At 40.7% G+C, this 25415-nt stretch overlaps 2 protein-coding genes across 2 annotated transcripts; one reads left to right on the top strand and one right to left on the bottom strand.

The window, feature by feature from the left end:
- Window positions 1-857: 857 nt before the first annotated feature.
- On the bottom strand, window positions 858-12923 carry prss59 (serine protease 59, putative). The gene is made up of 9 exons (XM_068317096.1): window positions 12679-12923; window positions 11664-11845; window positions 10621-10853; window positions 8395-8530; window positions 6507-6621; window positions 4147-4348; window positions 2252-2342; window positions 1938-2140; window positions 858-1142 (listed from the first exon to the last, which is right to left on the bottom strand). Exons 1-9 carry the CDS (start codon window positions 12889-12891, stop codon window positions 1033-1035), a joined length of 1485 nt encoding a protein of 494 aa, XP_068173197.1. The 5' UTR covers window positions 12892-12923; the 3' UTR covers window positions 858-1032.
- Window positions 12924-13391: 468 nt separating this feature from the next.
- Window positions 13392-24267, top strand: psmd2 (proteasome 26S subunit ubiquitin receptor, non-ATPase 2). The gene is made up of 21 exons (XM_068317094.1): window positions 13392-13559; window positions 14517-14573; window positions 14658-14822; window positions 15409-15530; window positions 15877-16101; window positions 16196-16354; window positions 16735-16879; window positions 17281-17341; window positions 17502-17648; window positions 17768-17874; window positions 18598-18725; window positions 18896-18983; window positions 19073-19235; window positions 19786-19887; window positions 20053-20204; window positions 20313-20396; window positions 20632-20800; window positions 21802-21896; window positions 22003-22129; window positions 22327-22445; window positions 23172-24267. Exons 1-21 carry the CDS (start codon window positions 13437-13439, stop codon window positions 23352-23354), a joined length of 2721 nt encoding a protein of 906 aa, XP_068173195.1. The 5' UTR covers window positions 13392-13436; the 3' UTR covers window positions 23355-24267.
- The last annotated feature ends 1148 nt before the right edge of the window (window positions 24268-25415 follow it).

Genomic DNA, 25415 nt, shown 5'->3' with positions numbered 1-25415 from the left:
TTTGTGGTTTGTGTCTCCTTGCTTTATTGGTCAAATGAGCTGACATGCACGTCCAGCTGAGGCCTGTTTTGAAAATAAACAGTGGAACAAGAGGGATGTGGGTGTCATGGTGTTTCGAGGAAGTAGTGCATGAACACACAGCTGCGTACGGCAACTCCAGAAGTTCTGTGTGTGCCCTTTATCCCATCCCTGGATCCTGTAACGATATCATCATGCTCCTGTTGTGCAGCCATTACAACATTTGCATCACACGCTCTTATCATCAAACAAGACCACGCTTGTGCTGAGCAGAACCGGATGTGTGCATGTTTGTGTAAAACATCTCTCATGTAAAACCCTGAATTGAAAACGTCTTAGCAAATTTCCAGTTGAAAAGTTTTGTCTTTTTTTCTCACGGCCTGCCTGTTTAAACACCATCCAGTGCTACAAAGATTTGGAAATGTGTGTAGTTACGATTCTGATGAACCTACTGATAACTTTTGTTCAGAAAATTCTTCACATTTCCAAAAGTTGGCATGAAAAGATTAAGTTATTTGTCAAAGGGTTGACTGCAGATTGCTCCATACAATTGAATTGAATTGTAAATGATGAAATTCTTAATTTAACAGACAAAAAAAACCTCAACAATGAAAAAGATTACATGTATTGTTCTTGTCTTGAACATTCTACCTTTTAGTTGTCAGTTAAGAGTGGAAAATGAGTCTAATGACTTGAAATAATTCATTTAAGGTGAAGTTTATTTTACCCAGGCTTTCTGAGCCCATAAAATCTCTATAGGGCAGTTTCAATCGTTCATTATATTTCATTATAAACTCAGAATCAAACAGAAAATTCAGAGGAAAAAAAAGTACCTGAACTCATATAAATCATATTTATTCATCAGCTCAAACAATGATTTCAGCTGTTTAAGGTACCTGAACTGAGTAAAGTGCTTTTTTATTTATTTAAAGATTTCATAAATGTGGCAGTAAAATATAATAAGCACACTCAATGATGTCGCTAAGTGACCATTTGGCCCGACCGGCTGCAGGGTCACTGCTTCAACCACTGCTGCAGAAGAGTGAAGATGCGTTCGCGGGCCAGAGTGAGCTGTGGGAGATCCTGGCTCCTGGCGGGGTACATGTCGGCACAATGGGCTGTTCCTGGATAAGAGGAAAAACAAACAAACAAAACATTTGGGAGAGAAACACATTGCCAATCACATTTTATGGGTGATAAGAACAATTTTCCATCCAATAAACCAAGTTTTGACAACGAGCTATTGTTCGACGCTGACTTCTGCACTATAAAACAACCACAAACCAGATTTAATGAGTATATTTGGAAACACAGTAATTCAAAATGTTTCTAAAGATGACATGTGGTCAGAGATGTGTCTGGGAGACACCTGCTATAACCACAGCTATAACTGCTCCAGCTATAACTGCTGTACATGAGAGCAGACGTGTTAAAGTCACATGTTTCACGTGTGCTTTTTACCCCTTCCACAAACAAAGTGAGGAGTGGGATGTTGGAATGCGTTCCACCCACTCCTCCATCTGTCCCTCAGATTTACTTTCTGGACCACAACTCAGAATAAACACTGAACACAAACCATCAGTAGAACAACTGGGGACGTTTTTATAAATTAAAAGATTTTTATTACTTTTATTTTTTCCATTCCCATATGAGCAAGTTGGATTTGTTTCATTTGCAGATCTTCAATACTGTTATTTAAAAAAAAAAAAAAATTAGGCTTGCAATGTGAATACCGATCAATTTTGGACTCCAAATCACCATTCACTTTTTATTGGAGGTTTAAGGGATTATTTTAGCAGCTAAAATCTAATTATAGGCTGACCAAACCGGGTATATTTTGTGCGCATAAGTTCCACAGGATGTTTCCACGTGGCTCAGGACGCTCACGCCACACATTCCTCAGGTGTGTGCCACCTTACCTTTGATGAAAACAGCAGGGAGGTTGGGTGTGATGTCCATGGTGATTCCTAAGGCGTGCCAGGGGTCGATGGAGCCATTAGGAAACACTATTCTGGTGGAGTGGATGTCGTAGCCGCTGTAATACTCGTTGGTCTCTTCCACGGTTTCGTCCAGCAGCTCAGCACTGATGTTGAAGAACTCTGCACACTGTGTCAAAAAATACCTGCAAGAGAGGAGACGGATTAACAAAACGGAGTGAATATGGATGAAAATAAACCGTCCGGAGCAAGAAGAGTAAATATCCGTCGCCCTGTGGGCAGATTAGTGTACTCACTGAAGGGGGAAGCCGCTGAAAGGTTGGTTGGGCGAGTCGGTGGTTTGGTAGAATCCAAATTCAGAGCAGGTCTGGTAGAGCCACTGTCTCTCTGATAAAACACATTTACAAAATTTACCAGCGGTCACGTGTTCAGCTGTGGTTGGTATAAATCCACTCTGCCGGTGAGGCCGGGTGACCTTTAGTGACCCTTTTCCTCTTTTAATTGGAGCTGAATAACAAAACCCACATGAGGTGGAGGGGGAGTTTCTGAAGACACATCCCTGCGGCTTTCTAAGACACCACTTCCTATTCCAGCGACCCCTCCCGCTCATGAAACAGGAGCGGGAATAGTAACCACAGCCTGGGGCAAAAGGTACAACATGTGAAGCTGCTTTCCAGCGAAGACACAACACAACGAAAAAAACCAACACGGCCTTGATCTGCGTTTCCTCTGGAGGGGGGAGTTCAACAACATCTGCCCGACAGAACCGTCAGAGACATCTAGCGCTGAAAGGAGCTGCTCATTCCTAAAAGAAAATTCATTATCTGCTCGTCCTGAAAGTCAGCGCCTTTTCGGAGGTTCACAGTAAAGCAGCATCTTGTTGTCCTTGGCAACTGGAGGAAGATGTGGACTTGTTTGAAAAAAGCAAAGCAATCAAAGCCATCAAACAGAAAGGAACTTCCTCCAACTCCTACTTTATGCTTGGAGAAGGCCAGAGGCCTCCAGAGGCCGCGAGCTGCTTTGAAAAGACATCATTTCATGCTAACGCTTTAGCCTCTCGGCCTCTCGGCTAATACAGTCCGCCCTCGTTCCTCACGGTTAATGCCTTCCAGGAACCACACGCGATTAACCAGTTCCGCGATAGAGCGACAAAGTATTTATCTTATTATTTATCATAATTTAAACATTTATGCACCCTCCCCATACTGATACTAAACCACCTTCTATCTGCATTACCTTTTCCCACACTCTGATAGACTCTTTAAAGCACTTTTGTGTCTCACGGAAGTCCGAGACTCACGGAACGGAGCGCACTTCTGGATGCCGTCAGCCAATAGAATGCGTGTACGGTATCATGTGACTGGCTATCAAAAATCCGCAATGAGGTGAAGTCGTGAGCGTTGATTGGCAAATGCGCACTGTATGTCTGTATGCATCTATCTATATATATCTATAGATATAAAATATTATTTAGAAAATAAATAATAAAAATGTTAGCATGAAATGCGCGATCTAAACTGTGTGCTTGCGCCATCTCGCGAGAGCAATGAGAACCGGCTATTTCTGCATGCCTCAGCAATGACCTTTGACCTGGGAGCTATAACTCACACAACATACGTGAGTTACTGCAAACAAGCTGTTTTTGGTTGTTTTTATATTCAGGTTAAGTCTCCGACCTTTAGGTGGATGTTATGACGATGATTTGAAACGTTCCGTGTTTCGAAACTTCACTCAGCCTTCATCTGCAAAGCAGGAGGAAGATGACGACTGAACTCTCATTCTTGGATGAACTCTTCTTTGAAATGAAGCTACTTTTGTTTACCTCCTTTCTAAAAAAAAAAAAAAAAAAAAAAAATCTAATTGGAAGCAAAAAAACCCAAAATGAGTTTGCAGCATAAAGCTTGTAACTACATCCCACACTCCACTCCTGTGGCTGTGGGACATTTCTGTCTCTTGAGGCTCCCGGTGACGGACACGTTTGTTGTTGCTCGTGTATAATTACTGTACAGCAGTGGAAAATGTCAGTGTGACATCAAAATGCCAGTTATTGTTTGCTACGAGAACAAAAACACACCATCTGACAAACAAACCAACAAAAAAAGCAGCACAGTAGAACCTCGAGATACGAGCTGCTCCACATACGCGTCATTTGAGACACGAGCGTGTCGCTTGACCTTCATTTCTTACCCACCTCCCATCGAAGATGGTCCTTCCCAGGACGTGTTCGCCGTATCTCTCTGGAAGCTGCTGAAGTTGACGTTCAGACATTCTATAGAAAAGGCTTCCAACATGAGACGAGCCACGGCAGCATAGCGGGCGTACGGGTCCCCCAGGGAGGGGTCAGCCATCATCCCACACAGCACCTGGATGGTGATGCCGGTGTCTTTCACACCCTAAATGTACAGAACACCCCCCCCCAAACAGAAGAAAAGTCAGGGAAGTGATGCGACTGATGCATCCAAATTTTATATTTAACATTTCCTCCCACTAAAATGGAAATTAGTCGTTTATGAGTAGTTTCTGAGGGCGAAGGTATTCCCACTGGTTGTACAGGAACAGGAAAGAAACACATTTATACAGTAAAGCACACATTATAAAAGTTATTTATACACCAAAAAACACAACAACCTCCAGAAAAAAAAAAAAAAGCTAAGATCTTAAAATTTCCTTTCATAAAATTTGAAAAAGCAGGTTTTTTTGGTACATTCTGTAAACCTTAGCACCTGGTAGCGACATGCTGTGTCCTGATAGTCTGCTGATGCTCTAATATAACAATGAACGTACTATTCTGGTAAATTGAACAATCTCTAGGTCCAACTTGAAGGCTGAAATTAAAATTTTCCAAACTTTCCGGATCACCGGATCCAGAATATGACTTGGATCCAGACCAGAGTGTGACGTGTGGATGATCTAATGAGGACGTCAGCATCGTCAGCATTACTCAAGAAAGTAATTAAAAATAGTCCTTGAATCTGGATCACCACCAAATTCTGACAAAACTTTTCCTTCTTTTCTTCCTTTAACCTCCGTGAAACAAATGAAACTGGCAGAGGTGAGGGAGGAGAGCACTCAGCAGCGCCCTTCCTCTGCCAAGGATAGACAGTCATTGTAAACCGATTTAAAATCTCATCCAATATTAATAATCAAACACAACAAGCAAACTTTCTTGGAGGACAAAATGAAGGGCTTCCCTAACAGAGTCACCAGACCCACGGACACAGGATGAAAACTCTCCCGACGGGAATCATCAGCTCATGTTGAGTCACTTCTACCGTTGTGTTACATCAAATGTGGTATCAGAGTCGGAGCTGCAGGAGTCAACAGTGGGCTGCAGCTTTACGTGAGACGAAGGCCTCGCTAACAATGACCGACCTATGACTGCGAATCCATTTGCATCTTGCGAGTAGAAAGAGGAGCTGTGAGCACTGGATGCCCAAACTGCGGCGTTACATAAGGGCCTTCGTGTGTTTTATAAAGCCCCCCATTGATAACCCCTCCACTGTGAAGCCGCGGCTCTGACTGATTGAGTTACACCTCAGGCCCACTTCTTACCCAAATTCTTCAGCGGTACCTAAAACCTGGGCTCTTTGTATCGGAGGGGGCAGCTGCTGGCGCTGCGGACACACTGTCCCTCGCGGTTCTTTTGTAAGCGTCTCTTTATTTGGGGTGGGGTGGGGTGGGGGCGACAGGAAACCTCAGAGACCACAGAGGCTTTTGTTACTTTTTCACATCAGCTTATTGGTAACTGGACTCACGTCTCCTCCAGGCAGCAGGGGGGACGGAGAGGGGGAAAAGGAGAGGGGCAGGAAAAAGGGGTGACTGCTAAATAAGGCGGCATGAAAAGGGGAAAAAATGAAGGCGACAGTAAGAAATAACGAGAAAACATGGATGTTAGAACAGAACAGGGAGATTTAGATTTGATTATTATTCTTAAAGTTAGGAACTGATTTCGATAAAATCATTTTCTTCTGTTTCAGTTAAACTGCTTTGGCTTTAAATTTTTTTTTTTGCTTTATTTTTTTCTCTTTTGTTTTGTTTTGTTTAAATATTTTGCTTCTTATTTTGATTTTTTTTTTAAATGTTTCTTTATTTTGTATTTTTATTTATTTATTCATTTGCTTTATTTATCCTCCCACTTCCTCTAAAACAAGACCGGATAGTAGGTCAACCCCTGACCCACAAAGCTCTACGTAACCTCCATCCCTCCTGTCTCTGCTCGACATGCATAAATCATGTCACATATGATATGTAATCCATCAGATTTTTGGAACAGTTTATTGAACCATGTTGGAATAAATCCTCTGGGAGGTGAAATAAATTGCAACCTGCCTTGAAGCTGGAATTCTTCCCGTTATATTTCTATTCTCAGACCAGCTTGAGGGATTGTAGTGATTGATTTTTTCAGAGTATGAGAGTGTATGGAATAAATTTTTAATAGACTGATGTTTGAGTTTTAATTTCTAATGATAATCAGAGTTAAAAATAGCATCTGCTGGCACCAATGAATCTGAATCATCCTCATTCTTGGAAAGGGTCTACTCTTTCTCTCACCTCAAATTCCCTGTTGTCTTCATTGTACTGGACCACATCCATGAAGTTGCCAGCCAGCATTTCCAGGAAATAGCTCAAGTCCACGTCCGTCTGGATCTGCAGTTTGGAGCACAGCCTGGAGGTGGAGTGGGGGACGGAGGAAGACAGGAAGGAGGAAGCCAGGGGATAGTGTGGGAGATGATGGAGAGGAGGAGGAGGGGGGAAAAATTGGCGAACAGTGATGGAGAAAGGGAGGGAAGGTTGTGAACATGGAGAGAAAAATATATGTCCGTGTTTGACATTTGCTTTGTTCATCTGAGCGTCAACTGAAAATGAATCGTTTTGACTGATGTGTTGATTTCTGTTCCAAAAGTTCCAACTCATCTCTCCCGGTGCAGAATAACACATTTTTATTCAGTGTTTGTGGAGGTGTCAGAATCCACACGGAGAGGAATTGAACCTGCAACCTTCTTGGCGTGACGCAACAGCGCCCCCTTCTGCCCAATATCAGAATATAGAATATGTAAATGTAAACTACCAGCAGCAGCTGTGGCATGAATAATTTACTGAATTAAACGGAACACACTGGGATGACATGAAGGAAATTATGTAACAGTGAGGTGAGAAATTGGGATTAAATGTAGATTAAATGTGACCCATGAGCTTAATTTAAAGACAGGGAGCAGGGGAACTGATAGCCTGGGTCTCAACAACATCTGATCTCCATGGGAATTTAAGTGCTTGTGGACAAGTTAGGTTGCTAAGCAACCAGCAGAATTCTAGGAAGTTGCAACTCTTACACAAGAAGAAATGAGAGATGTGAGGTTTAATTTGGTGAGCGGTCCGCATGGATGGACATATTTTTTATCTTGTGTTGCTGTGATTGAATCTTGACCCGAGCCGGAGCTGCTGGTTATAAACTCATATTTAACTGACAGATGAAGAGTCTGTATTATTGATCTCATAACCAGCAAGTAAGGGAATAAAGCAAAGAGTTGAACAAGTAAGATGATAAATCTTCCCAAACCACAAGCAAAGTCACGCACGTAAACTCGTGATTGCCCCAAAACACAATCATAGTTTTATCAACACACACATCTCAGGTCACAGGAGGAGCAGCGCTCATCTCTGAGTCACATCAGCTCAGCCTGCAGCCCAGCCCGAAGCAAACGCGCTGTTTATTCATCCCCTCTTTTTAGGAGTGTTCAGATGTGTGTTGTCTCTTGAATAAATCTGAACCGGATGACACTCCTGATGCTCACACAACAAAAAATATGTTAAAAGTCATTTCCTCTCAGAGATCACCATCCATGACTAAAAGAATCCACAGACTTTACCGTGAGCAGCTTCACGTCAGAACTATTTTTTTTCTGTGTTATCGCGCAAAATGAGGTTGAGGAAACAATTTTGATGGATGAACAGCTCCAAAAAAAAAAAATTCAACTGAAAATGCAGATAAATTTCACAACTCTGATATAAATCAAGTTTAAAGTGAAGTCTGGTTCAGAACAAGATGAGGAAAATAGCTAAAATAAGTTAAATTAGATTATCCATCCATCTTCTTCAGCTTATCTAGAGTTGGGTCGCGGGGTTTAGACAGCATTATCTTGTATCTTTACAAAAACACAAATTAAATTAATTATCCTCTCAATTACTTCAAGAAAACTGTCTCATCATATAAGCTGCTGTAGAATCATTTAAATGAGATCCAGTGAGATTATTTTGCATGGGTCAGATGCTTGAGAGTACACTTATACAATCAGCTCTTATGTCTTATAATGAATGCTTATAACACTGGTTCTGATCCAGAAACATTTAGAATGATATACTCTAGATTTATCAAGTGAAAAAGCCAAAATTGGTATTCTTGTTTTTTTTGAATGTGTGTCAGAGTGATTAGACACTTTACCTGAAGTCTTGGGTGATGTTGTCGTAGGTTTTGGGGTTCTTCAGGAGCTCTACAAGGGCATCCGAAGCCTGTTTGACCAGTAAGGGGCACTGTGGGTCCTCTGAGGCCAGCGAACTTCGAACAACCTCTAAATACTCTGACAGAACATAAAAATAGAGGAAGAGGTGGACGCTTAAACACAATAATAATAATACACAAAAAACCTGAGTTAAATATACAGGATTATTTTCAGGCAGTGGCTCAGAACCAGTTTAACTCGGCCTATGAGCCCATTTCAAGTTGTTGGGAAAGTATCTGTCTGAAAAGGTCATTCTGAGGGTGAAAATTAAAGTGAATTTCACTGTTTATGACACTATAAAAGCAGGCTTTCAGACGGGAAACTCCACATTACAAAATCTTGGAATATTTCTTCCCAGAAGTGAAAGCCAAACTCTTACTGGCGACTGAACGCTTGGTTTATTTGTTGTAAGTGATCCCATTAACAAGCAGCCACTGAGTCAGGGGGAAAGCATCTATTAGCACTCCTTCATGAACACACACTCCAAACTTTGCGTCTTTGTCTTGGACAGTCAAACAAATTGTGGCCAGAATGTGTGTGATAGTGTCTTCCAGATACAGTGTGTGTGTGTGTGTGTGTGTGTGTGTGTGTGTGTGTGTGTGTGTGTGTGTGTGTGTGTGTGTGTGTGTGTGTGTGTGTGTGTGTGTGTGTGTGTGTGTGTGTGTGTGGGTGGGTGGAACACTACAGATCCGTGTACAAAGCTGCTCCGACCTTGATTCCAGCCTGCAGCCTTCCGGAGGAAAATAACGGGCCTGGCCAAACACAACACAGACAGAGATAATCATCTTTGATCTGTCTGGGGCTCTGACTTACAAAGACGCCCAACGTTACAGGAAAAAGTGGAGAAAATTCTAATTTAAAGCTCAGAGATGTTGATTCCACAAGCAAAATAAATATCAATGCATGTATGTGTCATGTAAAGCTAGATTAACCACACAACTCATTACCACCAGGTTATCCTTTATGCAGTAGCTACCAATCATTTCTGATAGCAGATCTAACTTACAGGATCGGTTCACCCGAAAAAAATTGACATTTTTTTATCATTATCTCGTCACGCCAAAGTCCGATGGAGAGCTGGGTGAACACAAAATCACATCTGGAGATTCACAGCAAACCAACGCTGCAGCTCTCCGCAGGAAACGCAGCGTAAAGGGCTAAAAACCAAACAACAGCTGAAAAAACAACAACTCCAAAATGATTCCATTCAGCTACGTAACACGATGCGATTTGAGAAATTATTTGTAACTTGTAATTATTTGGTAATTTTTTGTGTATTTATTATTATTTTTTAATGTAGCCTTTAAAATCAAAGAAATTACTTCCTAATAAGAAGAATACAATATTTTCACATTGGGCTGGGATCTTCAGATTTGGACCATGACATTCATGCTGTACAGAATAATTGTAGATTATGCTTCTTTTTATGTCTCAGAATGAATCCCCATCGTCTATACCTGTTTAAAAGACAACTGCAATAGCATTTTGTCGTCAAGGCTTCATAAATGTTGGTGGAACTGTCCCCTTTAACCCTCAAGCCGCTAAGTTATTTAATCACATACAGAGACCAAGTGATTTGGTTTACTGATGCAGAAATTCTTTATTTAATGACTTTATGTGTGTTTATCTAATCTAATCATACTTATGATTAGATATTCCAAATTATTTGATTGTCATAACAAATAACATCAGCTTTAAGATTTGTTACTCAGTGTCTGTTAGCCACGATTCACGCAAATATAGAGTAGAAGTGGAACATAATAAAATTACAGTCTGTAATGTTAAAAAAAATGTACAGATCTTTCCAGAGTTTGAAACAAGCTCAAAATTATGTTCTTTTGTCTTTGCCAAACTCTTAAAAAAAAAAAAACAACCTAAAAAAACCCAAAACTATAAAAAATCCTAAAAAGACTGGATTCACAGTAGGAAATATTTTTCAAAAAGAACCTCACTTAAATGTTAAATTCCCTTTTTTTAATAGAGTGCTACATAATAGTCTGATTATCCAAACAGGAATGGCATTTTATTCATATGATAGGAATGTAGACCAATACGGAAAGTGTGTGTGTTGTTTGTGTGTGTGTGTGTGTGTGTGTGTGTGTGTGTGTGTGTGTGTGTGTGTGTGTGTGTGTGTGTGTGTTGTTATATCACACAATGTTTCCTCATACCTGGGAAGTCCACGGTGGCAAAAACAGGCGCGCTGGAGGCCACGGAGGCGTGGACCAGGTGAGGATACTTCAGCCTGAACCAGGCAGCGAGGGCCCCCGGGTACGACCCCCCGAAAGCCACCCATTTACTGCTAGTCAGTCCGCGGGCTTCTGCCATCGCGGTGCGGAAGTGTGCCAGGTCAGCCAGGGCCTGGCGACTGCTGAGGAACTGCAGGCTTTCTTTGCTGAGGTCACTGCATGGAGGGAAGAGAGGAAACATGGAGTTCTGTCAACGCTGCTGCGCTGCCACCTAGTGGTGCAGCAGCTGCATCCCCCCAGTAGGGTCTGTTATGTTCTCTACGAGTCGTGCTGTAAGTCATTTTCTCGAATCCCCTTTGGGAAACTATTTTACAGCTGATTAAAATAAATGCTAAGTTTTATGCATGAATTGGTTGACAACATATTGCAATGAGAGAAGTCACATGCCTAATGGCTTCTATCCGTTGGCCCTTTTATTATTCGCATGTGATGACGGTGTGAAGTCTGTTGTAATAACACGTCCGACAAGAAAATCAAGAAATGAATAAAAAAATACATTAGAGAGCGACAAACACAGCAGGTTTTTCTGCACTTTAAGACAGATTTATCAAAAAAAAAAGTGGAAATAGTGGAAGTGGAAGTTACACTACAGTATTTTCTGCACTATAAGGTGCACCTTCAATGAACGGCCTATTTTAAAACTGTTTTCATAAATAAGATACACTGGATTATAAGGCGCACTGTTGGTTTTTGTAAAAATTAAAGGTTTCTGGTGCGCGTTATAGTGCGGAAAATACTGTATTTCCACTTTAGCCTCCAAAGCTAAAATTCAACTGTTTGCACACCAGCAACACTACAGATTTATTCATTAATATGTTATTTGTCTCCTTCTGTTGAATATATATGAAGTCCGATTGTCTTTCTCTCTGCATCATCGCTGCCTCTTGAAAGCTGTGGAGGATGAACACAGGTCTGAACGCACCCTCACATAAAGTTCAGCATTAACTGATGGAGGTCAGACATACGGAGTTGGATGACTCTTCCCATAGAAGCGATGCTCCAGCATGAAGCAGAGCGCTCCTAGTTTCTCAGCGTAGGTGATCCAGGTCCCGTATCGCATCCAAGCCGGATTGGCGGTGCCCTCGCCTCCGATCATCAGGAACACCGGACCGCCCGGCCGGTAGAAGTCTTCATTGACAAAATACCTCTAAGAGAGACAAAGAAGAAACATCAAGAGAAACATGGACACTAGGTTTCTGCTTTTGCATTAATGTGTTGACAATCATTAAAAACAGCAATGACTATTTTGACACTTCAATGTTATCAGCTTAATGAAATAACCTCAAAATTCCCTAAATTAAGATGTGATTTGTTTTGTGTTGAATTAAAACCCTAGTTTAACAACAATCTCCTCGTTTACAGAACCACAATGCATCGTATTTATACATACATATACAGGCTGTTCCAAAAAAAATGTATTCACCCATTAGCAGCTATTAACTTAAATGTTTGTGTGTTTTTCTGCAGATTAAACACATTGAAGTCAAAGATGGCAGCAAGATGTAACTTTAAATTAAGAAACTTCATTTTAAAATGCCGCTGGATGTATGAAAACGCAACTTAAGTGCCAAGAAAATTTAGGAGGGAGTTTTTTCTTCATGACAAGCTTACTGCACAGACTTTTTTGGACTTTGCTGAAAAGTTCTGAACAGTTTCCATCAGCTTCAAAGTCATCTCTAGTTCAGGTGATGGTAACTGGTGTTGGTGGTGCTTTTTCAAACCCTCCTCAATTTCCTTTCTTAGAAGTTTAGTCTGGTTGCCATCACTGACTTCAATGTTATTAATCTGCAAAAAACCCACAAACAATTTAGTTATCAGCTGCTAAAAGCTGTTTACATTTTTTGGGACACCCTGCATATATATGCATATTCATATATGCATTTGTAATAAGGACAATTGCTCTGTCTGATAACTCTGGACAGGTTTCAATGCATTGATCTCCTGTTGTCACATAGAGATCAATAGAACTACCCAACATACTTGTTTCCACTCCCTGTCGTCTGCTCCATTGAAGTGATCCAGTTTCTGAATGAACCATTGGTCCTCAAACACACCACCAAGGTGGCGGGCGGAATTGTCCTCTTCCTCAAACCTCTGGAACCCCTTTAAACGTTTTTCTCCCGCGGCAAAGAGCCATAACAGGAGAAATATAGTTTGTTTAGCCAGGAGGGACTTCAAAATTCCTGCATGCATGTCGGTTACAACAAGGAACTAGAAATGAGCATGTGACGTCCGCTCATGTAGTCACGTGATTCCTCGGCTCCTTAATGTCCTCGTACCGTAAAGCCACTTGATCACGTGATATTGCTCAAGATTTTTTTTAAACGGAATACAATACAATACAATACAAGTATTTCTAATATAGACACATACAGCATTAAAGTATTTAAAAAGTCCCAAATATTGTTTTACTATTATATTTGACGTCACCACAATGTATCCCTCAAAACGAAAATAAGTATCCCTCAAAACACAGAATAACGAAAACAATAAATAATAATGCTATTAACAAAATAAAATAAAAGTTGCACTTTTTGGGGAAAAAATAGTCATATTCTTGTTTTTATTTTTACGATAGCGATGTTTTTTTTTAACATATAGACTGCCATTACTCATTCCCACCAGCAGAGGCAGTAACGTGAAATCACAACACATTTTTCGTACTAAAGAAGAAGCGCGCGACTCGCAGACGTCCCCTCAGTTCCGTTTTCTTGCCGACAGTTCACATAGCTGCAACTATGGAGGAGGCAAAAAATAAAGAAAAGAAGCAGGCCGAGAAGACAGATGAGAAAGAGAAGGAAAAGGAAAAAGGGCAGCAGCCTTCTGGAAAGGACAAGGATAAAAAAGAAGAACAGGAATTGGTAAGTTTCGGTAGTTTTCTCATTCAAATGTATGCTAACATCAGACATGTTATTTTGCCTTAGTCACTGCCGCTTTGACAACATGGTTGAGCAGGCCAAAATCATTCCCAACAAAGATCGAAACCTGACACTCTCATTTACTTTGTCTTATTTAATAAAAATAGCACACTTGTTATGATTTGTTAGAATTCTGTGGCGTTTAAAAGTCTTATTGATTCAAGTCGCTCAGTTAACTTAGCTCACTTTAGCTTAGCCTTGTTCTGGTGGTAAGACGTTAGCTTGCTAGTTGCTATCACTGCTGCTAGCTGGATTTAACGTTGGTTAATATTACGTAGAAGCGTGAATTAGATATACGCTCACAACGCGTTGTAACGTTTATTCTCTATAATTGGTTTCGGGTGTATTTAGTTGCCCTTCCAGTGTCACTGGTCAAATCATTTTGTCTTTAGTAGGTAAGTGAATGTGTATCCAAGTGGATTTCTATTCCAACATCCATTTGTAGTGCAGTTTTGTGTATGTCTTGTGCACCATGTCAGCATTCACAAGTGGTCGAATTCGTTCTAGTGATACGTAGTAAACGAGAACCAGATGTTAAAGTTGTTAAGGAATTCTTGTGGTATAAAATCAAATTAATAAACCATAGATCACAAGAGCATTAAATTTACAAGATACGCATTTCTTATTTGGACGAACTTTAGCTGATAGACAAGAAAAACGCACCACTGAAAATCTTTGGTATGATCATAATACTTCAATAAGATAATTTGAGTGACAGTTATTGTATATTTGATATTGTTTGTCTTGGTTTGTTTTACATGGGTAATCAAATCATTGGTGCATTTTGATATACTTTTTTAAAAAACCACATGCTTGTGGCAAATAAATAGTTTTACACATTTTAAATATTTTGAATCATTAATAACATTTACTTTTTATGTATTCGTCACTACCTATTAGTCAGAGGAAGACAAGCAGTTACAAGAAGACCTGGAGATGATGGTGGAGAGATTGAGCGTAAGTCTAAGATTTACATTTGAACTCCTGCTTGTCACATTAATAGCTCTGACAATACATTCACATTTTGCTTTGTAATGACAGGAGAAGAATACAGCATTGTACCGTCCTGCACTGGAAGAGCTGCGCCGACAGATCCGCTCATCAACCACCTCCATGACCTCCGTACCCAAGCCCCTCAAATTCCTGCGACCGCACTATGGCAAACTCAAAGAGATCTTTGAGGGCATGGCTCCTGGGGAGAATAAGGTCAGACTCTACAGCACTGCACAAAGGTTGTGTCTCAGCACATTTTCTAATCCACTTCTCAGTGGAAACAGTATTTATGAAGCAGTCTGAATTTCTTGCAACTTTTATCCATGATATTTCCATGTCTGTCCTGTCTGTCACCTCCACCAATATATAACAGTACTGATGTTAAAGCTGTCACTTTTTTTATAACATTGGGATACAAATTTGTGCACAAATGTGAGGAACAGTTAATATGTACATGAACTGCTGCTGTAACTGACAGTTATTGTCTGTATTGTTTTTTTTGCCAATTACTTATTGATTAGTTGTTTGTTCCCTAAAGCTACCACTATAAAAAGAAATGTTGTATTTCCCCAGAGCCCAAAGCAACGCCTCCAAATTCTTGTTTCATTCAACAATTACTTTATTTGAATTTTATACCAGACCTGGAAACCTGCAAGTCCACACATTTAAGAGTCTGGAACCATCGATTGTTTTCTACTTTGAGAAAGTATAGAAATGAATCAGCGACTATCCAAAATAGTTGGTGAAGTCTTGACTAAACACTTGAAGCACAAATTGAGTTTGGTGTTTGTATTTGCAGCGTTTCTGTGCGGATGTGGTGTCAGTGCTGGCCATGACCATGAGTGGGGAGAGGGAGTGTTTGAAGTACCGTTTGCTCGGGTCCCAGGAAGAACTGGCTTCCTGGGGGCATGAATATGTCAGGTAAGACACACCTGACAATGCATTTTCTAGTCTCATTATTTGAAAAGTTTAAATGTAAATGGTGGGAATGCAGAGATTTTGTGTGTTTTTTTTAATTCCACAACATGAGTGAAATAAAGATCAGAATCTAGTAGTGGGTTTTGTCACTTTTTGATTCTGGAGGATAACTCAAAATAATCTTTTTCGACTCAACATCCAAGTACTGAAGTGGCGACTTTTTCTTCCTTTTTTTTTTGGGAGTAAAATTAAATTATCATTCAATAATCCATCACTATTCTTTTTCTCACAACAAGTATGGCAATAGCCTTTTTTATCTGACTTTTACCATAATCGCTTTATCTTCCAGGCACCTGGCTGGTGAAGTGGCTAAAGAGTGGCAGGAGGTGGAGGAAAATGACAAGACCCAACAGGAGACGCTGCTGAAACTAGTGAAGGAGATCGTGCCCTACAACATGGCTCACAACGCAGAGCATGAGGCGTGTGACCTGCTAATGGAGATCGAGAGGCTGGACATGCTCGAGGACTACATCGACGAAAACGCATACGGCAAAGTCTGCCTGTACCTCACCAGGTCTGTTAAGGTTTTGCACTCTGTGCAGAAAACATACCTTAATTTTTAGCATCTTTACTCATTTGTCTTTGTACTGTCTCAATCTCTTGTGCAGCTGTGTGAGTTATGTTCCCGAGCCAGAAAACTCTGCGCTGCTGAGATGTGCCCTGAATATCTTCAGAAAGTTCAACCGTTACCCAGAGGCTCTGCGTCTGGCCCTGATGCTCAATGATGTTGAGCTGGTAGAAAACATCTTCACATCCTGCAAAGACATGTAATAACAATTATTCAGAGTTCTCTATTCTGGTAGTGCTTTCAATAGGTTAGAGTCCAGAATCTTCAAAGTTGCGCCGTCTGAAATTTGGAATGTATGTTAGAGTAAATTAAGGACTCGATTTTCTTGAGTTGTTAAGAATAATGGATAGCATGAAAAAAAAGTATATAGTAAGTAAATATACAGTAAAGCTATTCTGTTTTCATCCACGTATGTGGTTAAAATTTGAACCATGAAGGATTAACCTAATGCATCCATGAAGGTTTTATTAATCTTCCTGTAATAGTGATTGGTTGACACTATCGATATATATTCTTCCCTTCTTGTGAGCCTGACTCTGGTGATGGTGCATCAAAAACAACAAAATCTTTACCTCGCAGAGTTATCCAGAAGCAGATGGCCTTCATGCTGGGGCGTCACGGCATGTTCCTGGAGCTGAATGAGGACGTCGAGGACTATGAGGACTTAACAGAGATCATGTCCAATGTGCAGCTCAATAGTAACTTCTTGGCTCTGGCCAGAGAGGTAAAGATATGAATGTGTAGTTACAGTTTAGGACTTTCCTAATGAATTTAACTGGATTGGTGAAGTCACACTCCAGATGTGATTATCCTGTGTACTTATGTTTCTTCAATGATTAGTGAAAGAGAATAGGAACAAATGTACGGAAAAGCTGTGTCAAATTTTCTGTGATGATTCGTTTGTGAGAAAAAAGTGTAGTATCCAGAAGACAATGCATTTAGGGCAGTGGAGGAGGCAACAAGAGAATCTAGGCGGTGATGAATGAATAAAAGGCTGATTGCACAAATTGTCTTTAATCACTGGAAACTGAAGAGAACGGATGACACTGCAAGAACAATTAATGTATGAGTCATAGGAGATTTCACTTCTAATTTTATAATGACCCATTCTTCTTTCCTCCTCAGTTGGACATAATGGAACCCAAAGTCCCAGATGACATCTACAAAACACACCTGGAAAACAACAGTGAGTCTGTGTGTATAGATTGAGTTTGCTCAGTTGAGATACTAACGTTTTCTCATGAAGAATAAGGGTGGTCACTGGTTTTTTTGACATCAACTGGCCGCAGTGAGTCTAAAGGAGATTTCCTCTGTGTTCTGAATCGTCTCTGTTCTTCCTACCACAGGGTTTGGAGGCAGCGGCTCACAGGTGGACTCTGCTCGTATGAACTTGGCTTCGTCCTTCGTGAACGGCTTTGTCAACGCAGCTTTCGGACAGGACAAGCTGCTCACAGACGACGGCAACAAATGGCTGTACAAGAACAAGGATCACGGTAAGAGAGAACACTATGCTTAGTTGACGTATTGTCCCCTATGTATTCATTTTCATATTTCTGTATGTCAAAGGTTTTATGTGTTTAAAATCGTGACTGATTTCCGTAAATCTCTGCAGGCATGTTGAGCGCTGCGGCCTCCCTGGGTATGATCCTGCTGTGGGATGTAGATGGAGGTCTGACCCAGATTGACAAATATCTCTATTCTTCTGAGGATTACATCAAGGTAAACGTCTGGCAATGGTTACTAAATGACAGGAAGTCTATACTATTTTAATGGTGAACCGTTAAATAATCTACTTTCCCCATTTAAAACTCTTTGAATGCTCTGCGTGACTGACTTTGACCTCCTTCATGGAGCTAACGTTCCTCTTCATTTCAAAAGGCATTTACTTAATGATCCATAGATCCTGATGTTTCATACATTTCTTGTGATTAGAGGTAACCAATTGTCTGGATTTGTTGAATAACTGTGTTTGTATGGTTTGGTATTTATTTTATTACTGTTGGGTAATAACACTTGACTCAAACAACTGTCACCATTGTGTTGCTCAGAGGCTGAGGTTTGGGCTGATCTCTTACAATTTTAGGAATTACTGAATGGCCGGATGGCATTATTTTTATGATTTCTTGTGGGCTGCAAATTTTGATTCATTTGGCCATCTGTTATTAGGAACATATAACCTTTTTAAGGTCTTAGTGTAAATTTACAACATATGTATTTTTGAGTAAAAATATAAGTTTATTTTCTTGTATAAGTTTGATCAGCCTCAGTAAAGGTACACACTGATTTTACCTTGAGAACTCTCTTCTGCTGCTGCTCTGATACCAGTTCAGGAACGTCACTTTAACGCTGAGTTTGAACAGTTATTATATACTGTTGACATTCTTGTGCTTACTTAGGAGATAAATTTTCGGCTTTCTTTTTCTTACTCCGTCTGCATCTCAGTCTGGTGCCCTGCTGGCCTGTGGCATTGTCAACTCGGGGGTGAGGAATGAGTGCGACCCGGCCCTCGCCTTGCTTTCTGATTATGTCCTTCACAACAGCAACATCATGAGGATAGGAGCCATCTTTGGGTAAGAAGAGTGTTATCACATAGAAAAAGAAATATTACAGCATACTGCAGGAATAAAGCATCTCTGACTTTTCATTTCATGTTTCTTGTCGTGATGTGGAACATTTGAGTCTGTCCTGATAAAATGTTACCATCTGCCCCTCGTCTTCATTCTTGTCTTCCTGTTTCCAGACTGGGCCTTGCCTACGCTGGCTCCAACAGAGAAGATGTTCTTTCTCTTCTTCTACCTGTAATGGGAGACTCCAAATCCAGCATGGAGGTATGGATACATGTTTTTTGCTAATTCCTGTTGTCATTCTTCTTTTCTTCTTTTTGGCAAGAATAATTTGATTTGTGTTCAATCTCTAGGTGGTTGGAGTGACTGCGCTGGCATGTGGTATGATTGCAGTAGGATCTTGTAATGGTGATGTCACCTCCACCATCGTACAGACCATCATGGAGAAGAATGAACAGGAGTTGAAGGACTCTTATGCCCGCTGGTTGCCTTTGGGACTGGGCCTCAACCACCTCGGTAAGCAGAAGCAGCTACAGGCCTAAAAAACTTAAATCTAAAATCTCTGAGAATTATACGAACAAACCAGCTCACACCGGTGAAATCAAATTCATATCAGTGGAGATCCAAGGTCTGTTAATGCCATTAGCTTTGTGTCCGTTCATCTCTTGTGCTGTAGATTAGTTTAGATTTGTTTTCAAATTGTTAAATCACAAAAAATGGATTACTGTGAATTCCAGACTATAAGTCTCTACTTTTTTTACCACTGAACCCTGCGGCTTAAACAGGGATGTGGGTAATTTATATATTTTTATTCCTAACAGTCTCCACTCCACAGGAAGCACAAGAGTGGGACAGAACTAATACATCGAAGAAAACACTGCTGTAGTTTGATTGTATTTTGAACAGACATTTTGTACATCACGCACACTCCTTCTGAAGGAAAACACGCAAATAAAACTATATAATGCAGTTTTTAAGTCAAAAGCAGTCAATCTGGCTGACAGTTGTTTGGTTTGAACTGTCTGTCCGTACCGTTGATGTTTTGTTTGTCGTTTTCCATTCACAGGTAAGGGAGAAGCGATTGAGACAACTCTGGCAGCTCTGCAGGTTGTACCTGAACCTTTCCGCAGCTTTGCCAACACACTGGTGGATATCTGTGCGTACGCAGGTCAGTCTCCTAGTTCATTTTTACCACAATGCATCTCATTTTGTGGATCTCTGCTCGTGTTCAGTTCTGAATAAACCAACAGCACATAGATCTACACATCTATGCAATGTCTGCTGATTTTAATCCTCAAACCTCCAAAACTGTAACGTTTGGCCTTGATCGCAGGTTCGGGGAATGTGCTGAAGGTGCAGCAGCTTCTCCACATCTGCAGTGAGCACTACGAAGCCAAGGAGAAGGAAAAAGAGGAGGACAAAGACAAGAAAGATAAGAAGGACAAGGATAAAAAGGAGACTGCTGCTGACATGGGCTCCCACCAGGTGAGGTCTCAGTGGTTCCCGTCGTTCTCCTCAAACACAAAATATCAGCAGATCATTATCGTTCGTCAGCCGTCTTATAGATAAGTGATTTTCATGTTTCCCTCTCAGGGCGTTGCTGTTCTCGGCATCGCCCTAATCGCCATGGGGGAGGAGATCGGTTCTGAGATGGCACTGCGAACATTTGGACATCTGGTGAGTCATGGTTTACTTTGTTTTCTTTCCTTGTTTTTGTCTTGGTTTACCTGCAAATAATATGCTACTGTTCTGCAACCTCACCACATAATTCATTTTCTTACTCTTTCTGGTTGTTTTCAAGGAGCATTATGTTTGTATTTTGGCAGATTTGTCTGTATCTGTCTTTTTTCTTTTTACTTCTTTTGATGCATTTTATTTAACCCTGTTTTCTCATTTTTCTTTTTTCCCGCAGCTGCGTTACGGCGAGCCCACCCTCAGGCGGGCGGTGCCCCTCGCCTTGGCTCTCATTTCTGTTTCCAACCCTCGCTTGAACATCCTTGACACACTGAGCAAATTTTCCCACGACGCAGACCCCGAAGTGTCGCACAACTCCATCTTTGCCATGGGCATGGTGGGCAGCGGTAAGACTGGTTATACAGGTCACACGGGACATTATTACCTGTGTGTTTAAAGCTGTGAAAGATAAACACAGGCCTGCACGGCTCCAGCAGCACTTTTAACTTGGCTCGCCAGCTGACTAAATCCATCCAAGGGTAGCATAGTTAAATTGACTTCTGCTGTGCCAGTGGTGCCTTCAGAGGATTTATAGTTGAATTTTGCTGTGTGGTTTTACCAAAGATAAGATTGATGAATGTTTCTTGATCACAAGAGGGTCCCTGATCTTAAAGATCTGTTGTTTATAGGACAAACCCACCGTCACAGACAGTCACCATGATCACCTTCTGAATGATGTTTGCTCGACAAAACGTTTACTGTTGAAGTGGACTCCTGAAGGAGTTCCACCTGAAGTGTGTCACTGTGATGCACACACAGCTGGTTTTATCTGAACTTCCAGCCAGAAGGTTTTATGAAAAAGGGAACCTTCCCATTCAGCTCCTCCCTCTGCATTTGAATTATTAACATGAACTGTGGTCAAACTTGGCTTGACTTATTTGTGGTATGCAAAAATACATCCATTCAATTTCCCAGATTTCTCACCATGTTAATGCCTTAATGTTGACATCTCTAATTAATTAATACCATTCAAAAATAAAAATATTTGTGCATTAAATTAATCTTTCAATAAGCCTACATTTTAAAAACAAAGGGTGCAAACCTAATTTTTTTTTAATTACACACGAATCAGATGGATGTCATAGAACTCTTTAATTCTGTCTATGCCCTGATATATCATGTACTGTAGGTCCACAGCTCAACTTTAAATAAGCTAAAACTCCATCATAAAGTTCCTTCATTTAATTGAAATTTTACCAGTGTTTCACAATAACATTGAATGTCCAAAGAATTGCATTACAAATTTGGAAATTTTAGTGAATGAGAGCAACCATCTCCTCTCATGGTGCCTCCAGTCTTAACTTCCTTGACATATTTAACGGTCACTTTATTTTTTCCATTCCCTCAGGCACTAATAATGCCCGACTGGCTGCCATGCTGCGGCAGCTGGCTCAGTATCACGCCAAAGACCCCAACAATCTGTTCATGGTTCGACTGGCTCAGGTGGGTGGCAACACAAAAGGCAGTCTATGCCAGACATAAGTGAACTTTTGAGAAAGTGCGTGGGGGGAGGGCTTGTATTGACTCTCTGCTGTTTGTTCCTCCACAGGGTCTGACTCACCTGGGCAAAGGAACACTGACACTCTGTCCCTACCATAGCGACAGGCAGCTGATGAGTCAGGTCGCTGTAGCTGGACTGCTCACAGTGCTCGTTTCCTTCCTCGACGTCAAGAACAGTCAGTTAATTTTCCTCTCGCTGTCTCCACCTCAGCTTACACACACACACACACACACACACACACACACACACACACACACACACACACACACAGGCTTAACATGTCCTTTTCTTTTTTTAAATCTGTTTTGGGTTTATTTTGTCTGGGGTTTCTGTGTATTTATGCTCTCCCTGGTGTTCACTCTGTATTAACAGTAATCCTGGGGAAGTCTCACTACATTCTCTACGGCCTGGTTGCTGCCATGCAGCCACGTATGCTGGTTACTTTCGATGAGGAGCTACGACCGCTGCCGGTGTCTGTCAGAGTTGGACAGGTGAAATACAGGAAAATTAATACTGACATAAAAATGTGATAGGAATGTTTCTAGAAATATTAAAGAACAGTTGCGGTGCAATGTTTTGTTTCTTTTTGGTGAGAAAAATGTAAAGAAATTGCTCCAATCGACTTCCAAACTTAGGGAGTAATTTTATTTGACAAACCAGTCAAGAAGAATGACAAAAATAGGAGCTATTTAATTCTCAAGTTTTGCAAGAGAAGGTACGTGGGCAAACATTTTTTTCTGCCCAAGCAATGTGTCGGTTAATTGCGTAGGCTAAATACAAATGACTGTGCCTCCAAATTTCCGTTACTGTCCTATGAACTATGAAGAACATTTTATGTGTGAGTGGGTTTTGTCCTCCAAGCAGAAACTTGAAATTAGGTTAAAATAAACCGTACTACGACATATTCGTTGGGTGTACGTTTATTTAATGTTTGGTAGTATGGTCAGCTTTGAGCAGACCCCAGGAAGTCACTGCAATCAGACAACGAAAGCAAAAGTCATACTCTATACACTGGAGTTTCCTTATATATTACATTTTATTACTAGGCTAGCTGTTTCCTCCTTAAGTCTTTATTCTAAGCTAATAGCATCTGGACTGGAGCTCTTTTTTTATTTAAATAAATCAGTGTAGCATCTGCCTTACTAAACTTCCTACCATCACATGTATTTCCAAGAACTCTAAAGGTGTGTGTGTGTGTGTGTGTGTTCTGTCTGCAGGCTGTGGACGTCGTGGGCCAGGCAGGCAAGCCAAAGGCCATCACAGGTTTCCAGACCCATACCACACCAGTTCTGCTAGCACATGGAGAGAGGGCTGAGCTGGCCACAGAGGAGTACCTCCCAGTCACCCCCATCCTAGAGGGCTTTGTTATCCTCCGCAAGAATCCCAACTATGAAACCTAGACTGCAACTCTGCAGAAGAGAACCCTATTCTCACTGGTTTCTCGCTCTGTTTTTAAGGATACTCCTCCATGGCTCTTGGCAGTTGTTATATTTAGTTGTTTATTGCATGGCTGAAAAGAGCAAGGCAGGCCTACTCCTCTCCTTCCCTGTGTCTTCTTGCTGTTATGTATGACCCAGCTCCAGAAGTAATTAAAAATTGATTGTTGGAGTCTGGTTTGTTGGACTGGGATGACACAGGGAGGGTAAAACTGGGACCTCATCAACTCCACATAAATGGTTTCCTCACTGCTCTAATTTTGGTTCTGTCCCACATGTCCTGAAGCAACTGTCCTGGGAGTTGTTCAGGAGTGGGAACTGTTCACAAAACCCTTTTTTCTTGTATGTGTCATCAGTAAATGGAAAAAACAAGTGCAGAGTCCACATCATTGCTTATTGTGTTTTCCCAACAACTTTTGTAATTAGAGGATTTAAAAAGTATGTTTTCATGTTTGTTCTGTTTTTTTGTTACAGTACTTCAACAAAATGGAATCAAAAATAAAAAAATCAGATCAACGTGAAGAAGACTTCCAAGTTAATGTTGGCTTTCTTTTGGAGCACAGATGGTTTATTGTCATTTAGCCAACCTTACATATCAGTTTGACACGCGTTCATTCAACGAGGCTTCTGATTCCAGAAGGAGGCGCTGTTTAGTAACAGGCAGTTCTATGGACACCTGCTAGCGCCACCTGGAGATTTGAAAAGATTTAATTGCTTACGCATACATTTCTATACATACTGCAAACGACGTGACCAAGGACGTACTATTATTATATAGCATGTTTTTAGTTCATATCGTTATACTCAATTTCTCATTGACACATGTACAACGTATGTTCTCTTAATTCCCTTCTGAGTTCAAGTGTTTAAACATTTCTGTATTCTTAAGCGTCATCTTGGGCATTTAAATGTTTTTTTTTATATTAAAAAAACGACGATATCATAAGTCATTCATTATTTATAAGACAGGTTTGTCCCAGAAAACATTTACCTTTACATTCATTATTTATCTTTAATGCTTGTTTTAAACGTAATGTCAACGCTTTTTAAATTTTTTTAAATAATTATTAGTTTAAACTAAATTAAGATAAACAAAAGATTCAACAGAATTACGCTGTAGAACACGATTACTGGAACAGCTTCACGTGACGGGATTTTGCCGGAATTACTCTCTACCGGCTTCCGGGAACACTTTCCGTCCGTCCGGCTCTGCGGACTCAAGGAGAGAAAGGTAACGGCCACAGTCCTCAGCTAAATTCTTTATTAATGGGCTAAAATTGTCACAAATACTAAATCACTATTATATAGAGATTTGGAAAGAATCGTCAAACTTTTCCCGTGTTTCAGCTCCCAGTCTGGAGCTAAAACTAGCCGCGGTGGGGACTTTTTTTCAGCCGTAGTTGCTGAGCGGTGTTCCTGCTGTTCTCGGGGATTAGCTAGCTAGCTAGCTAGCTGCTCGTTAGCGTGTCATGCTAATGCGACGTGGGTGTTCTTTCTTCACTTGAGCTACCCCGGCTAGCAAGCTAGCACTACGATAACCACCCAACACGTCTACCCACTCGTGTGACGTCTTGAAACTTATTCTATTTTGTGTATTAAAGTGTGTGGGAAGCTTTAAGGAGGCTGTCGCATCACTGTGTTGACGTTTTCGCTGGTTAAAGTACATTAATGGTCCTAGCTACCCGACCGTGTGCTAGCTGATTAGTTGGCTAAATATGTGTCAGCGGGTTAGACACTTAAGTTGTCTTTGTCAATAAGTTGTTTATCCCTGTTCTGCTCCGATACTTATCTTAGAACAAAAAAACTTAGTTTGTATTATAAGAGTTACTAGTATGGTATCATATAAAATAAGATTTGACGGATGTGTTCTCTGAATATCTAATAAGTTGATATTTAGGACGATGCAATAATCACTTAATGTTGATCCCAGCAATCTGAAGGATGTGTTGTTTGTTTGTAGCCCGGCATGAACAGTTCTGTTTGTGAAAGTCTGCATGCAGCAGGATTTTCTTTTCACGACGTAAT

The sequence above is a fragment of the Antennarius striatus genome, chromosome 6, assembly GCF_040054535.1.
Source record: "Antennarius striatus isolate MH-2024 chromosome 6, ASM4005453v1, whole genome shotgun sequence".
Classification (NCBI taxonomy): domain Eukaryota; kingdom Metazoa; phylum Chordata; class Actinopteri; order Lophiiformes; family Antennariidae; genus Antennarius; species Antennarius striatus.
The sequence above is the reverse complement of the archived record's forward strand: the minus strand, read 5'-3'. Positions and strand labels throughout refer to the sequence as shown.

Bases quoted from the DNA above. Each gene is read 5' to 3' on its own strand.
- prss59 (XM_068317096.1), bottom strand. From the start codon at position 12,891: ATGCATGCAGGAATTTTGAAGTCCCTCCTGGCTAAACAAACTATATTT. The intron at 4,349-6,506 runs GTGAGAGAAAGA...CTGTACATTTAG, and splicing joins AAGACAACAGGGAATTTGAG to GGTGTGAAAGACACCGGCAT. The intron at 2,343-4,146 runs GTGGGTAAGAAA...GTGTTTTATCAG, and splicing joins AGGACCATCTTCGATGGGAG to AGAGACAGTGGCTCTACCAG.
- psmd2 (XM_068317094.1), top strand. From the start codon at position 13,437: ATGGAGGAGGCAAAAAATAAAGAAAAGAAGCAGGCCGAGAAGACAGAT. The intron at 16,355-16,734 runs GTAATAACAATT...TTTACCTCGCAG, and splicing joins TTCACATCCTGCAAAGACAT to AGTTATCCAGAAGCAGATGG. The intron at 20,205-20,312 runs GTGAGGTCTCAG...TTTCCCTCTCAG, and splicing joins CTGACATGGGCTCCCACCAG to GGCGTTGCTGTTCTCGGCAT.